Here is a 15,718-nt window from a genome sequence, read left to right as displayed (position 1 = left end):
TTATCATTTGTATGTATTTATTTGTATGTGTGTGTGTACTCACACATGCCACACATGTGGAGGCCAGGGGACAACTAGTATGAGCCAGTTCTCTCCCTCTGCCATGTGGGTTCCAGGGACTGAACTTGGGCATCCAGCTTGGCAACAGGCACCCTTACCCACTGAGCCATCTCATTGGTATGATGATTATTTGCACTGTGTTTGAAACCCAGGGCTGGACTGGCCACACTGAAAGTGCTCAGAGGCCACATGTGGCTCAGAATGTCATCCCAGATCAGATTTAGACTTCAAAACCTCTGCCACCAGCATAGATAAACAATCCATGGAGCCAGATGTCGTGTTGGGAGCACTTGGGATGTGAAGACAGGAAGGAGGATTAGGAATTCAAGGCCAGATCCTTTATCTATAAATAAATAATAAGGGAGGTGAGGAGGAGAGGCCGCCACACTGGTGCTTTGTCCCTTGTTGTCAGAGGGGGCCCCAACTGTGGCTCTGCATTGCTCTGTCCAGTACAAAGAGGGACCCAAGGGTATCAGTGCCACAAACCCAGCCAAGGCAGTGGGGCTATGCCTGAAACCAAAAGAGTGCTGACATCCTCTTGCAGCTCGCGGAATCAACCAGCCACCAGTCTTGCCTTGTCCTGAAAGCCTTACCATCAGGGAAGCTCCATGGGGAGATGATTTTTACCATGTGACTGCAGACCCTGTGAAGTTGTGGTGGCCCAGGCCAATCCTCAGCTGCACATGAGGGCCTCTGGTAGAGGGGACAGTGCTCCTGGTAAATGTCCCAATAGAGATTCTTGGTATAACACAAGGTACATTTTTCTGCAAAGGTATTTTGACACAATACTTGAACAGTGCTACTTAGCATGGTACCAAAAAATGCCAGTTGTCTTGAGGAACTCAGAGTTAGGAGTTACGGGAAATGGAGTTCTTTTACTACAGGATTCCCAAGCCTGCTATGTATACTGTGGATCTCTAAAGGGGGTGGGGGTGGGGGCTCGAGAGATGGCTCAGTAGTTAAGAGCACTGATTGCTCTTCCATAGAAATCAGGTTCAATTCCCAGCACCCACATGGAAGCTCACAACTATCAATAACTCCAGTTCCAGGGGATCCAAGACCCTCACACAGACATACATGTGAGCAAAACACCAATGCACATAAAATTTAAAATAATAATAATAATGAGAGGTGTGTGGAACCTTTCCAAAGGACCTCTTTATTTTGTAGATCAAGGACAGGGTTGCTACCCTTTATACGTGCACTTTAAAGATAGGGTAGCTCTATGCTCTGCATATGCACCTTAAGATGGTGTGGCTCTACCCTCTGTACCTGAACTTTAAAGATTAGATATGGCTCTACCCTGGTTCCTGACCAACCTCATGGTTGGTGTTTTCATGTTCTACCAGGCAGCCTTGGGATAGAAGATCCCTAGAGTGTCCTCCTGTGTGAGGTGCTGGCCTCCGAGGCCTGAGTATAGATGGTTTGGCCATAAACATAGAACTGGCACTCTGTCTGGGTCATGGTACAGACCCAGAAACAGCATGGCCGTTGTCATCAGCATGGATTTTAAGAGCATTCCTGAGCAGTCAAACCCAGCATATATAGTCACTGGTCATCATCCTCATAGTGAGATGGTGACACCACGTTTCCAGTGGCCAAGAGTGTGTGCTGCTGGGCTTTTATGTGCACATGCCACCCAGGGTGTTGCACAAAGTGCAGGGTTTGATGCCTTCACACAACTTTGACCTCATGGCTTGTTTTTGGATCCCACTGCTTGTGAGGTCCATTCTCTACAGCACCGTGTTATTTCTATAACTCTATACTTAACACTGTATTGTGTTTCTTACGAGAGTCCTCTGCATGGGGTAAACATGCCTTCTACTGGAGTTGGCACTGAGAAACAAGCCTGACCTAAGTTATCCATTTACTCCCCACCAACTCAGTCTTCTTAATCTGGAAAAGGGAAAGGGAGAAAAAAAGGTCACTGACCTTAGCTACAGCAGGCGAGCTAGAAGGGATGACACAGAGCAAGGTCCTTTCCTTTATCTTAGCAGCACTGCTACTGGTTCCCACAAGGTGGAGGATTGAGTCTCTGAACTCAGAGCTTGGAGATCCATCATCTTCTATGACTCCACTGTGCTCAACTCGGGGAGCATTTATGCAGGTGCCCACAACCTTCATGGAATCCAGAAATAAAGACTTCCCTCAGAGAGGGCTGCTGTGTGTGTGTGTGTGGGGGGGTGGTGATGGTGGTGCAGGGTGTGCAACACCTGCACCTAACTAAAGTGAGGAAGGCTGGAAGGACCCCTCAACGGCTGGCCAGATTTGTAGATGGCTCTCTGCCTCCCTCTGCTGGCAGCATTCCTCCAGTGCTCCTCTGGCCAGCAGGATGTCCTCCAGATGGTATTTGTGTCCACCCCAAGATCTGATTCATGTTTCAAACAAGGAAACCGAAGCTCAAAGAGGCATGCAGTTCATTCACTAGAGCCATGGCCAAGTGACTCCCAGATCCATGAGAGAGGTCACCTCCCGCAGAAAGAATGTAAGGGATCCATCTAGCCATGTTGCCCAGCACAATCACTTCAAAAGCAGAAATGGACTCAGAGAAAAAGAGGAGTTTGGCAGGCCACTTTTCCAGTTTCCCTGGCCACATCCAGTTTGGCACATGGCACCCTTTGTACACTGCAGTTCCTCTGGCTCTCTCGAGGCCCGTGTCCCTTCCCTGCCCAGACTCCAGGGGAGTCCACCCATGCAATGCAAATCACCACCTATATTCCAGATTCACGCGTTACTACTGTGCTGCTGCCTCGGGGACTACAGAAGCAGTTGCAGCCAGGAAGCTCACTCTGTGCCCAGAGGCTTCATCTAGGGTGGGTTCTACATTTGCTCCAGAAAGCCCACCACTTGCCTGGGATGCCCAAGGCTGCCTCTGGAGCAGGCCAAACTGAGCTGAGAAGCCCCCAGGACTGACCTTGATTCATAGTATCCCATGGCAAATATCCTTTGATGGGCCTACAGAGCCACACCCAAGGATCCCTTTCCTTGCCATACAGAAGCTCTACCCAGACTGTCCCTTCAACCCAAAGAGCTCCTGGCCCTGCTTTGACAAGTGACTCACACAGCTCCACATCTGCAGCTTTCTAGTGTCCACACCCCCTCCAGGACGGAGGGCTGGTCCATCTGTCCTAATCCCGGTCAGCAGTGCCTGGAGTACAGCAGGGGCTCGGCCTCATTTTTGCAAGGTGCTGGAAAGGTTTCCTGCTCTTCTCGGGGCCCCAGCACAGCTGAGAGATCTTCCTGCTCTAGCTGTGCTCCTGGGTTAGCGTGATGTCAACATCTGCCTCGGGATTTCCACTTCGTTCCTATTACTTGCTTATCGCCCTATATGGTGGCTCTGTGATCTAAGAATGCCCCAGGAGACACAACATAGGCCAAGCCTACTGCAGGACTCTGGAGACATGAAAGTGAAGCCATAACATGTTAACATGTACCACACCTGGAAGGGACCAGGGAGTGACCTACTGTGGATTCTGAACCCTTGTTACTCATGAAGATGGTTCCAGAAGGCTTCAAGGAAGGAAGTCTAGGACAGGTTGTGATAACCATCTATTTTTGCAGGTGAGAAAATGCAGGTGTCTAATACCCTTGAATCTCTAACTTCTAGAATCTTTTTTTAAACAAAATTTTAGATTTACTTATTTTATGAGTGCTGTGTCTGCATGTATACCTGCATGTCAGAAGAGGGCATCAGATCCCATTATAGATAGTTGTGAGCCACCATGTGGTTGTGGGGAACTGAACTCAAGACCTCTAGAAGAGCAGCCAGTGCTCTTAACCGCTGAGCCATCTCTCCAGCCCCCAAGGCTTCTAGAATTTTGCAGTACAGTTGGACATAACACCTACTCAACAATTGCTCAAGCCATTTTTTTTTTAAGATTTTTTTTTTTTTTTCGAGACAAGGTTTCTCTGTGTAGCTTTGCGCCTTTCCTGGGACTCACTTGGTAGACCAGGCTGGCCTCGAACTCACAGAGATCCGCCTGGCTCTGCCTCCCGAGTGCTGGGATTAAAGGTGTGCACCACCACCGCCCGTGCTCAAGCCATTTTATCTATGTTCTACCAGCCAGGTGAGCATCCAAAGTTTTATCCTTTTTTTTTTTTTTTTTTTTGGTTTTTCAAGACAGGGTTTCTCTGTGTAGCTTTGCGCCTTTCCTGGAACTCGCTTTGGAGACCAGGCTGGCCTTGAACTCACAGAGATCCACCTGCCTCTGCCTCCCGAGTGCTGGGATTAAAGGCGTGCGCCACCACCGCCCGGCAAGTTATCCATTCTTATGGCAAGGAAGGACTGCAGGCCCCATTCTCTGGGCTTCTTTGGTTGGCACCTTCGGTCCACAGGTCAGCCCTCATTCACACCCACAGTGAGTACCCAGACTGCCTACAGCATTATGGATGGAAGGCAGGACTGCTGAGGTACAACTGTCTGGGTATGGAGCCTCATCTGCAAGCTAGCCCTGTACAATGGGCACGTGAAAAAGTGAGGCTGGCCTGAGGCTCCTTTCATGTTGCCCACCATTGCCCTCAGGGGCCGGGCCTTAACCTTCAAGAAAGGATCTCTCCTCACATTGGCCACATGGTAGCCATGGTAGGAGCCTATACATTATATGGCCTGGGAACAAATGACATACAACCCTGAATCACAACTGTCTCTGCTTTCTCGTCCTCAGCCCATCACCCCTCTTCCTTCAGGAAGCCCTCCCAGTCAGCTCTTTCTACCCTGTGGCCCTCACATGCTTTTGGCTGGGACTACTCAGGGAGCCCTGGATCCTGTACACTGACCCTTTCTCCTCTCCAGGTTCTGTGTCCATGCTAAGGGTCAGTCAGGGGCTGAGCACAGTGCCACACAGAGTAGGCAGAGACCACCAAGAACACATGATGCTGGAACTATCCAGTAGGTATGAGGGACAGAGGCTTGAGGTCAAGATCTACCCTCTCTTCACCACTGCTGATACCTCTTCCTTTAGCACTCCTCAGAGGCTTGCCCCCAGCTTCTCGGTGTCAGAAAGGAGCCAGCACCACATGGCCTCCTGACTCAAGGAGACTTCAAGCCCTAGATTAGGGATGCCAAGTACACATCATTTAGGCCAGCACTGTCCATGGAGAACGTACTCACAGCCACATGTGGAATTTTATATTTCCTAGCTACATTTAAAAAAACATATAATTTTCAATAAGGGGTTTATTCAATCCAACATACGGAGTACTGCTGTTTCAACATGCAATAAACACTCACCAATGAGTCACTGTGAATTCTTACCTATCTAGTGTATTTCATGCTCACAGCCCAGCCCAGAGTGAACCAGCTACATGTAATCGCCCAGGGGCCACCACAGCACACAGCACTACTGGGAGAGGCTGACTGGGTGGAGATACAGAGAATATAATGTCACCAGCTGTTGGTTATAGGGACAGAAAGGGCAGGGAATTTCTGACATGCCTTACAGCTTGTATCAGATGCTGGCTCCACGGGACTGCAGGGAGCTGGAGACACTGTGTCAAACTTCTAAATAGATGAGGTGTCCCCAAAGGGAAGAGGCATAACCAGGAGTACCCATGGTGGTGGTGGGAGCACCCCTAAGCCCAGGAGTCACCATGTGCCCTGCCTGCCCCAGGCAGTCCCAGTTTGTGTCTGTTGCTTCAGCATATACATTAGAAGTACTCTATTCCAGTCCTCACACTGTCCAGCGGCTCTCCCAATGCCCAGAGAGGTTATAGTCAACAAATCGGGACATGTGGGTGCAGAATGGGCCTTAAACTGGAGTCTGTGTCACTCAGGGATTCGCTTGGCTGCAGGACATCAGCCTGCCTACAAGCAGCGAGTCCTGTCTCTACCTTGGGACAGGAAGTTAGAACAGCTGAAGAGAGATAGGAGCCAACCCAGCTGCTCCTCTAGCATCCCTGCCCTTGGGAGCCTGACGGAGAAGTATTTTATTATTTATTATTGGTTTTTTTGAGACAAGTCCTTTCTATTATGTAGGTCTAGCCATCCTGGGGCTGGGGTTGCTGCGTCTCCCTAGGGGCCTAGGACTGAGTTTATCACGTGTTCTCTTGTGTTGAAAGAGGTTGGGAACCTGGCTCTCGAAAGACAAATGTTAGCTTTACAAAGTGACCCACAGTGCCACGTCAAGAGGGCTGAAACTGGCCCTCGGAGCTCGTGGCTCTGCTTGCGTGGCTGAGCACAGGCCAGCTCCACCACACTCCCTCCTCCTCCTGGTTCCGCCACTGTCCAGGCGGACTCGCAGGCGCGCCGCCACCTTCGTGCCCTCTGGAATACAGGTGAGGGGGCCGGGCCTGGTCACTTCCCAGATGACAGCACCCACCTTTTTCCAGAGAGCCTCTGCACCGACAGACGACAGACACAAGCCTGACCTGCGAATGTCCCTGGTCTAAGAGGTCCAGCGCTCCGTCCGGGGCTTGAGGCCGCGCCCCATCGGGAGGAGTCGTTTGGGAGGATAGAGGACCGAGCCGTCAGGCTCCAGCTCTCTCCTCTGTCAGAAGCCCCCGGGCGGCGTGAGTGCTCTGGCCAGCTCCAGGCAAAGGCGGTAGCCGGGCGCACAGCACCCTGCTGGCTGCAGGTGAAAGCCGTAACCAAGCAACGGACGCGGCCCCGCGCACGCGCTTGCACAACCCGTGGAAAGCGACCGCCAAGCCCCTCGAACAAGCAGGGTGGCGCACGCGCAGTCACCCCGCCGGCGTCCAGGGGATCCAACGGAAAAATGGGGAGGGGGAGGGCGGCAGGGCCTGTTGGGGCTTTGGACTCAGTGGAGCTGCTGGCTTCGGTCTTTCAAGATTGTTTCTTCCTGTCTCATCAAATCCTAAAACAGGAATCCTGCAGGACAGAACCGGCGTAACCAGGGCGACGTCGGGAGGCGGGGCCCGCGCTCTGGACCCGGCAGGTGGGTGAGGGGCGGGGCCACGGGGGTGGAGCTGTAAAGGACTGACGCGGAGGGGCGGGGCCTACGAGGTGGGACGGAGGGATGAGGCAGCGAAAGACTGGCCGAGAACGAGGGGCGGAGTCAAGAGGGGCATGACGAAAAGGGGGCGCTAAAGGGAAGGGGCGGGACAAAAGGATGAAGGGGCGAAAACCAGGACGAGAGAGGGTATGGAGCCAAAAGGGGGCGTGGCGAGATTGAGGCGCTGACGGACTAGTTCGGAGCAATGCCAAGGGGGCAGGGCAGTGGGGGCGGGGCAAGGGGTGAGGCCGCGAAAGACTGGACGAAGGCGAGAGGCGGGGCGATCCAGGGGCGGGGCGCGCGCTGACGTAGCCGTCGGACACGTCGGCGGCGGCGGCGACCGGAGCCGGATGTGCCAAGATGGCTGCGGCTGCTGCTGAGTACGCGCTAGTTCCCCGTACTGCCGCCTCTGTCGCCGGCTGGGTGTCTGTCCGCGGCGCCTGAGAGGCCAGCCGCAGCTGCGCGGGTGAGGGGCTGAGCGTGTGGACCACAGCGGAGGCCCGCGGGCGGGCGAGGCTGTGGAGGCCGGCTAGGCGCAGTGAGCACCGGGCCTAGCCCGGAGTGGCGAGCGCATCTCAAGAGACGCCGCCAGGTCTGGGGAGAACCGCAGTTCCAGGCCGCCTGGTGCTGAGACACCGGGCAGGCCACGGGCCGTGTCGCCTTGGTGGGTTGTCGGGGGGCGGGGGAGGCGCTGCGATTGCCGGGCCTGACGGGAGGCCGATACCGGGTCTAGACTGCGGGAACTGGTCAGCCACTAGGGAAGCTGTTAGCCTGGCCAGACCATGACGCCTCAGAAGAAACCTGCAACTTCTTTAAAACGAAGAAAGGTGCAGGAAATTGCCGAGCGTGACTTTTGCTGGGTTCTGAAGATTTTTGACTCTCGTTGGCTCGAAGACTTCCTCAGCAGAGTTGGTGACGGGACACATTTTCATTTGAACAAGGGAGTAGCAGCATTTATTTGTAATTCCTTAGCCGGCGGAGCAGGATGTCTCAAGGGAGGTCGTGGATTGTTTTCTATCAAGGTTTAGAAGAATGTCAGCATGGCCGTGGAGCGTTCAGACACTAAGTCCTGTAGAATCAACTCTGGCTGCTTTGCTTACATTTTTAAATGGCTTGTGGAGTGGTCATGCACTGGTAGAGATTTCCTTTCACATGTGTTAGCTATAGGCGTTTTCCATCCTGAACATGGCAATAAAAAACAGCAGACTCAGGGATTACTGTCCCTACGGGTCCTTTTGCAAGTTACAGCAGAGTGCTGCCTCATTGCACTTTTTCTACACATACCTTTTCCTAGGGTTTCACTGCTCATGTCTTGCAGATAAGAGGCAAAGTAGAGATTGGTTCCTCTTCTTGTGATTCATTACTCCTGGTGGCATTTACCTGAATGAATCTCCAAATTGCCCATGAAATTTTTTTCTGAGATGCTGTGCAGAGTTGGATGTCCTGTCTTGCTTGTTACTGTTTGTGACTGTCATTGTGTCCTGGTGTGTCTTTCTCACTTAGTGTATAGCCCTTCCTCTTCTGTGGATGCTTTCTTCAACATTTAAAGGGTTCAGGTTCAAATTTTGTCTTAGAAGAGAGGTGTTTATCTTGTCTGTCTGGTAAGTGTATCACAAGCAGTCACCATTGGGGAGATTGTTGGCAGAGTGGAACTCACTAACGTTTTTTGGGGTGATTTTGGGGTGTTAAGTCAGTGGCAGTGAGAGGAGGGGATATGTTTTAAATACCTCAGTTACAGAGTCATGCTTTGAATGTCTTGTATAAACACGTATGTAGATATGAGGCAGTTGAGTTACAGAGCTGGGTTTATGAATAATACATCTTTGAGATCAGTAGGTTCCTCTGAAACAGGTGCTTTTTTGAAAAGTAGATAACTGGCTGGACAGAATAAAAGTTGTTTATAATCCTGAGATAAATGATAGGCAGTTCATTATCTTTCTGTTGGTGAGTAAACAAAAGTAAAAGAATATTATTTCCCAGGTGATGGTGGCACACACCTTTAATCCCAGCACTTGGGAGGAAGAGGCCAGTGGATCTCTGTGAGTTTAAGGCCAGTCTGGTCTACAAAACAAGTTCCAGAACAGCCAGGGCTACAAAGAGAAACTCTGTCTCACCCCACCCGCCCCCAAAAAGAGTAATGTTCAAGTCACAAGATTGTTCCATCTGAAACAGGCAAATTGTGAAAAGCTCTGGGCATGGGAGCTGGGGGTTTTCTTTGTAGGTGATAATGTTAGCTCATAAAACAGCTCTTGATCTATTACCATTGAGAAAATAATTTCAAGTTTCTACAAATAAAAGTATAAATTTAGGCAATTTAGATTCTGGGGGGCAGCAATAGGGATCAGGTCTTTTAAAGAAGAATCTATGAGTAGAATCTTGTTAAGAGTAAATTTAGCCGGGCAATGGTGGAGCACGCCTTTAATCCCAACACTCGGGAGGCAGAGCCAGGTGGATCTCTGTGAGTTCGAGGCCAGCCAGGGCTACACAGAGAAACCCTGTCAAAAAAAGAGTAAATTTAGAAGAAACTTTAGGAAAAAGGAACTTATTCTTTCATTCTGTGGATGTAGAAACTAGTTGCAGAGAGAGGTGGTTGCCCTGAATTGCTCAATGTATACCCAACCTATTGACACCTGATGCATCAGCCCTGTACAGTGTATTGTATTTTAGTTTAGTTTTTGTTTGTTTGTTTTTAATTGTTTGGGGTGTTTGAAATTCTTGAAGTGAAGGACAGCCTCTGCTGCCTTTTACACTTGCCAGCCAGGTCTCAAGAGGAACGTGGAAGTCTTTGTGTCCAGGCTGGGTCCAGATCCATGGTATTGTGTCCCTAGCGGCTCTACAACTGGTCAGATAAATAGGGATGGAGCAGCAGCTCTCCTTCTACTTTTGGTTCATGTGAAGTGAAACAGCAATGTTCTTTCTTAAAACAACGAGTTAGAGCCCTAATGAAGTCCTGGCATTGCTTCTAATTGAAGTTCCACTATAGTCTATATCAAGGTTCTAGTCAGTTGGATAGCATTCTCTGTTGACATAAGAAGGAGTTAATAGACTAATAGAACTAACATTTAGGTAAGGATTAGAGACCTTTTGTAAATGGCTTTACTTAAAATTTTTTTAAAATTTCAATCTGAGTATCAGAAAGATGTTCAAGGACAAAGTGTACATCTGTGAATTAAACCGCCTTTGTTTTATTTTTCTGTGGATTAGCTAAACAAATTTTTTCTTGAGGGTGGTGCCAGGAAGAAGGTCTGATACAAAGAAAAGGGCTTTCAAGGTGCCAGATTTGAATTGTGCCTTGTTCAAAAACAAAAAACCACTAGTGAGGATCTTGGTGTCCCCCCACACTCCCTTTTTTTTTTTGCTGAGATTTGCCTGCTGGAAATTTGAGTCCAGTAAAGCTGCTGTAATTTTTCTTGGGATTTTTAGTCTCAACTTTGTTACAACTTCAGTGGTCAGAAGCAACTTTGTTTCATTCATTTCAGAGGGCAACCCTAGACATTTCACTTGGGGGGTAAACATATTTAGTAACTTTATAACTGTGTTTTAGAAATGTAAACTCTTCTTTTCCAGACTTAACATTACAAAAAGCATGATATGCATGTTTCTTTCTTAGTAGTAGTGGAGTCAACTCTTTCTGAATGTGGTAGTTGCGGCTTAGAGAAATGTCAAGGACTAAAGAACATCTGGTAGTGTGTGTCAGACTGTCTAATCCCTGACAGTGTGGGGTGGGGATGTGAAGAAGTGGAGTCCTTGGTATTTAAATGATTGAAATCACATTAACTCTTTTTATTTTCATAGTTTCATTGATTTCAGCCAGCACTGTGAATCTATAGATTTTATGTTCTTCTTCTGTTTTCTTTTTTAGCACAAATTAAAGAAAAGCTCCACCTGCCTCCTCTGTAAGCAGCATCTCCTTGAACGAAAGACTCCAGCATGCAGCCACCACCTCAGGCAGTCCCGTCTGGTGTGGCTGGACCACCCCCAGCTGGGAATCCTCGGAGCATGTTCTGGGCCAACAGCCCTTACAGGAGGCCAGCCAGTAATAATGCACCAGTGGCTCCCATAACACGCCCATTACAGCCAGTAACGGATCCGTTTGCTTTTAATAGACAAACTCTTCAAAACTCACCAGTAGGCAGTTCATCCAAAAGCAGCCTGCCCAGTTTGCCTGGCCCAGGCCTCTCTGCTTTTTCTCAGTGGCCTGGTTTGCCTGTGCCTCCTACAAATGCTGGGGATAGCTCCACAGGACTTCATGAGCCTCTATCAGGAACTCTGTCACAGCCCAGAGCAGAGACCAGTCCATTTCCCCCTGCAACTACCCCTTCGCTGCCTGGGCTGGAGATGAACAGGAGTGCTGAAGGTGGTTCTAGCTCAGGACCTGAAGTACAGCTGCTGCCACATCCACCTCACTACATTCCAAGAGTGGGTCCTGAGCAGCCTCACGGGAGCCATCTGAATGACAGTGGTTCTGGGCCCGACCAACCCACCAATAGGCACACCCCACATGATGGTGCTGTGGCCCAAGCAGCATCTCCTTTCTTCCCTCAGCCACAGATGCCAGGTCAGTGGGGGCCAGTGCAGGGAGGTCCTCAGCCCTCCTATCAGCATCACTCACCCTGCCTGGAGGGACCTGCTCAGAACATGGGGCCCCAGGCTACCAGCTTGTCCCATTTCCCCTCTCCATCTAGTTTATATCAGGGGCCTGGCCATGAGCCCCATGTTCCACTAATGTCTACTCCAGCATCCTTGGCCAGTGGTGAAGGGAACGAGGTGGTCCACCAGCAAAGTAAAAATCACTCATTGAGTAGCTTCCCCCCTAAACATACTTTTGAACAGAATTCCAGAGTTGGGAATATGTGGGCAAGCCCAGAGTTCAGGCAGAATCCAGGAGTGAATAAAGAGCATCTGCTAGACCCTGCCCACGTGAATCCCTTTACTCAGGGAAATAGCCCTGAACACCAGGTGCACGGTCCCTCAGAGGCTTCAACTAACCCTGCCCTGCAAGATGCAGCCTCTGGAGCTCTCTCAATGTTTTTTCAAGGGGAGGAGACAGAAAATGAGGAGAATCTCTCATCTGAAAAAGCAGGCCTTGATGACAGATTGGACTTGGATGGCTTCTCTTCTACCCCCAGATTGGGCCATCCACCACCACCTGCACATGGAACTGGTGGTGTCTACCAGGCTTTTCTCAAAGGCCCTAGCAGCGAGGCTGCTCAGGAAGGAGATGTACAACCTTATTTTTCTCAGTCTATGGGCATCCGGCATGACAGACAGACCACTATGACCCCTGCTAGTGATACGTGGGGTGACACTTCAGGGGCTGGAACCCAATGTGCTAGTGGGCCACAGTGTGAGAATGTTGAGAACTTAGAATTTGTTCAGAATCAAGAAGTTTTGCCACGTGAGACCCTGAATGTGGATCCCTCTTCCCTGAGCGATCAGTTCCGACATGGGCCCCTTCCTGGGCCAGCTGTCTCAAGACCTGTTACTGTGGGCCTCACCAGAGGTGGGGGGCTAAATCTTGAAGCCCCTGACATACCACTGCATCCTACACGACCTGACAGTGTGTCATCCAGCTACAGCAGCCACAGCCACAGAAGTCCTCCTGGGTCAGCCAGACCCCAAGAATTGGTAGGCACATTCATTCAGCAAGAAGTTGGAAAACTTGAAGATGATACTTCAGGGAGTTTTTTTAAGCAAATTGATTCTTCTCCTGTTGGAGGTGAGACAGATGAATTGACTGGGAGCCAAAATTACTGCAGCAGCCTGTCCCAGCCCTCAACCCCAAGCCCTCCAAAACCCACAGGAGTATTCCAGACAAGTGCAAATAGTTCTTTTGAACCAGTAAAATCCCACTTGGTTGGAGTAAAACCAGTTGAAGCAGATCGTGCCAACATGGTGGTTGAAGTGAGAGGGACCCGAGACCGCCAGAAGAAGCGCAGGGCAGCTGCTGTACCACCTGATGCCACCCCAGGGAACCTGGAACAGCCACCAGACAATATGGAGACACTGTGTGCACCTCAGGCCTGCCCTCTGCCTCTTAGCACCACTGGGGAAGCTGGACACCTGGCTTCACACACAGCAGGGCCACCCTTGGATACTGTGCGCCCAGTGCCTGAGAAGAGGTCCTCGGCCAGGGCCCAGGGGCCTGTGAAGTGTGAGAGCCCAGCAACAACTCTGTGGGCACAAAATGAGCTGCCAGATTTTGGTGGCAATGTCCTTCTAGCCCCTGCTGCCCCTGCACTTTATGTCCCTGTAAAACCAAAACCTTCAGAAGTTATTCATCATCCAGAAAAGGGAATGTCTGGACAGCAGTCACGGAAACCAGGATCTGTGCTACCCTTGCAGAACCAAGACCCTCCTGGTGCTTCTGAGAACCTTGAAAACCCTCCCAAGGTAGGAGAAGAGGAGGCCCTTTCATTGCAGGCAAGTTCTGGTTATGCGAGTCTGCTGTCCTCGCCACCCACTGAATCTTTGCACAATCAACCTGTCCTGATTGCCCAGCCTGATCAAAGCTATAATTTGGCTCAGCCCATTAATTTTTCTGTGTCCCTACTGAATCCTAATGAGAAGAATCAGTCCTGGGGAGATGCTGTGGTGGGGGAGAAATCTATAGTGAGCAGCAGTCGGGCTCTCAGTGGTGATCCTGAAGAACATGCTGCTTTGTCTGGAGTTTCAACCAGTGCTGTCACTGGCTTATCTTTGCCTAACAGTGTCCCTCCAGGTTCTGGGTCTTCTGAAATGATTGCTAGCCAGACTGCCAGTTTGTTGGTTCAGCGGCTATCCCCTCCAATTCCAAAGAACTCATTCCCTAAAAGTCAGAATCCTAATGCAGAAAAGGGTCCTTCTGAGTTTGTTAAAAGCCCTGCTGGAAGTACAAATGTGATGCTAGTTCCACCTGCAAACAGCACCTTGGTATCTAATAATAATAAGGCAAATCACTCCAGTAATCAGGAAGAAGCTGTTGGTGCCCTAGACTTCACATTAAATAGAACTTTGGAAAATCCTGTGAGAATATATAGCCCATCTCATTCAGATGGCCCAGCTTCTCAACAGGCTCTTGCCAATCATCCCAGACAATCTGGGCCTGGGCTGCATAACCAGGATCATTTCTACCAGCAGGTAACAAAAGATGCCCAGGACCAGTATAGCCTAGAAAGAGCCCAGACAGAGCTGGTACCTCCTCAGCCACAGAATTCTCCCCCACAAGTGCCCCAAGCGGCGTGTCCAGAGCCTTCAAATCCAGAAAGCCCACCCACACAAGGACAGTCTGAAAGCTTGGCCCAGCCACCAGCAAGTCCAGCTCCAGTCAACATGGGCCAGCAGCTGCTGCCTCAGCCACCACAGTCCTCCAGTGCATCGGTTACATCTACCAGCTCCAGCCAGGCAGCTGTGCGGTCAGAGCAGCCATGGCTGCACCCACCACCTCCTAATGCTTTTGGCCCAGCACCTCAAGACTTGGCATCCTACTACTATTATAGGCCCCTTTATGATGCCTACCAGTCTCAGTACCCTTCACCATACCCGTCGGATCCTGGGACAGCCTCTCTATACTACCAGGTAAGAGCACTAACATTTAACCATCTTTCTTACCTCACTTGGTCCCCTTTTTCTCCTCTTATGCTGTTTCAAGAGTAGCCTGTCTTCAGACCCATGTAGTGCCCCTGAGAAATGTCTTCCCCGTATACCAATGAAGGTCTCCTTTCAGAGGGTCCTGTCAGATGGAGTATGTTGGGTTGCTTGTAAAACCAGTGTAGTTTTTGTGTAACCCAACATCTCATTAACAAAAAGAGTGCCATGTTTCCAAGAGCATTCATGCGCTTGCTGCAGTTACAGTGCTGTGCTTACCTCTTTAGGGAATAGGTTAGCCTTTGGTAGATTGTGTGTTTTAATTTTCTGTTGTTGTGCTTTGAGACAACGTGTCGCTGTGTTGGCCAAGTTAGCTGTGAACTTAAAATCCTTCTGCCTCAGCCCTCAGCATGCCTCACTTCTGTATGTGGTGTTTTTGATTTTGTTTTTGTTTTTGACAGGCCTCATTTAGCCCTAGCTAGCCTCCTATGTAGCTAAGGATGACCTTGAAGTCCTTAACCTCCTGTCTCCACCTCCCAAGTGCTGGAATTACCAGGGTGTGCCACTATATCCAACTCTTTTATATATTTTAAAACACTTATTTGTGTGCATGTGTATGTGTGTATGTGTTTGCATGTGGGCTTACACATTCTGCATTACACATAAGGTCAGAAGACAACTTTCAGGAGTTGGTTTTCTTCTTCCATCATGTGTGTTCCAGGGATCGTCAAGTCAGCCAGTTTGCTGGTGTCTTTCACATGGTTTTCACAACAAAAACAACTCATGAAACCAATGACAGGAATAACTTTAGGAATCTTTTAAACCCTTCCTTGAGAATAAAATCTTTGAGGGAAAAGATTAGGTTATCCATGTGTAGTAATGAAAAGAGGTGAGGGACCCTAACCCTCTCAGGTACATAGATACCAGTGACCCTGCAGAGTGGGAGCAGAGTAGGGGGCTCCTTGAATTCCTTCCGGCCTCCTCCTGCAGTGGTGCAAGCTTACAGCTGCTGCTTAGGTTCTGCTTAATCCTGCAGTAGCTTAAAATGCTGTTGTCTGTGAACATGCTTGATCACTGTTAGCTTTTCCTTACCTCTGGCTCAGATTCATTATTACTCAAGGTAGGTGGATTGTGTTACTGAA

At 49.8% G+C, this 15,718-nt stretch overlaps 1 protein-coding gene and 1 long non-coding RNA gene across 11 annotated transcripts in view; one reads left to right on the top strand and one right to left on the bottom strand.

Moving 5' to 3' along the window:
• LOC131909075 (uncharacterized) lies at positions 1–7,238 on the bottom strand. Its single transcript, XR_009378735.1, has 3 exons — positions 6,378–7,238; positions 1,993–2,178; positions 1–403 (listed from the first exon to the last, which is right to left on the bottom strand). It is a non-coding gene; the product is annotated as an uncharacterized LOC131909075 (long non-coding RNA).
• The window catches only part of Sec16a (SEC16 homolog A, endoplasmic reticulum export factor), a 37,583-nt gene continuing 28,606 nt past the window's right edge, over positions 6,742–15,718 (top strand). For 3 of the 10 annotated variants that reach the window (XM_059260346.1, XM_059260345.1, XM_059260343.1), the window contains exons 1-2: positions 7,326–7,476; positions 10,873–14,567. In XM_059260346.1, the coding sequence (XP_059116329.1) occupies positions 10,941–14,567 (3,627 nt within the window). In that variant the 5' untranslated portion in view covers positions 7,326–7,476; positions 10,873–10,940. Of the gene's footprint in view, positions 6,954–7,322; positions 7,477–10,872; positions 14,568–15,718 lie in introns of those variants that run through there. The other 7 variants (XM_059260347.1, XM_059260348.1, XM_059260352.1 and 4 more) reach the window with 6 other exon arrangements.

The sequence above is a fragment of the Peromyscus eremicus genome, chromosome 4 (genome assembly GCF_949786415.1).
Source record: "Peromyscus eremicus chromosome 4, PerEre_H2_v1, whole genome shotgun sequence".
Lineage (NCBI taxonomy): Eukaryota > Metazoa > Chordata > Mammalia > Rodentia > Cricetidae > Peromyscus > Peromyscus eremicus.
Note: the sequence above shows the minus strand (reverse complement) of the source record. Positions and strands in the feature narration are given on the sequence as shown.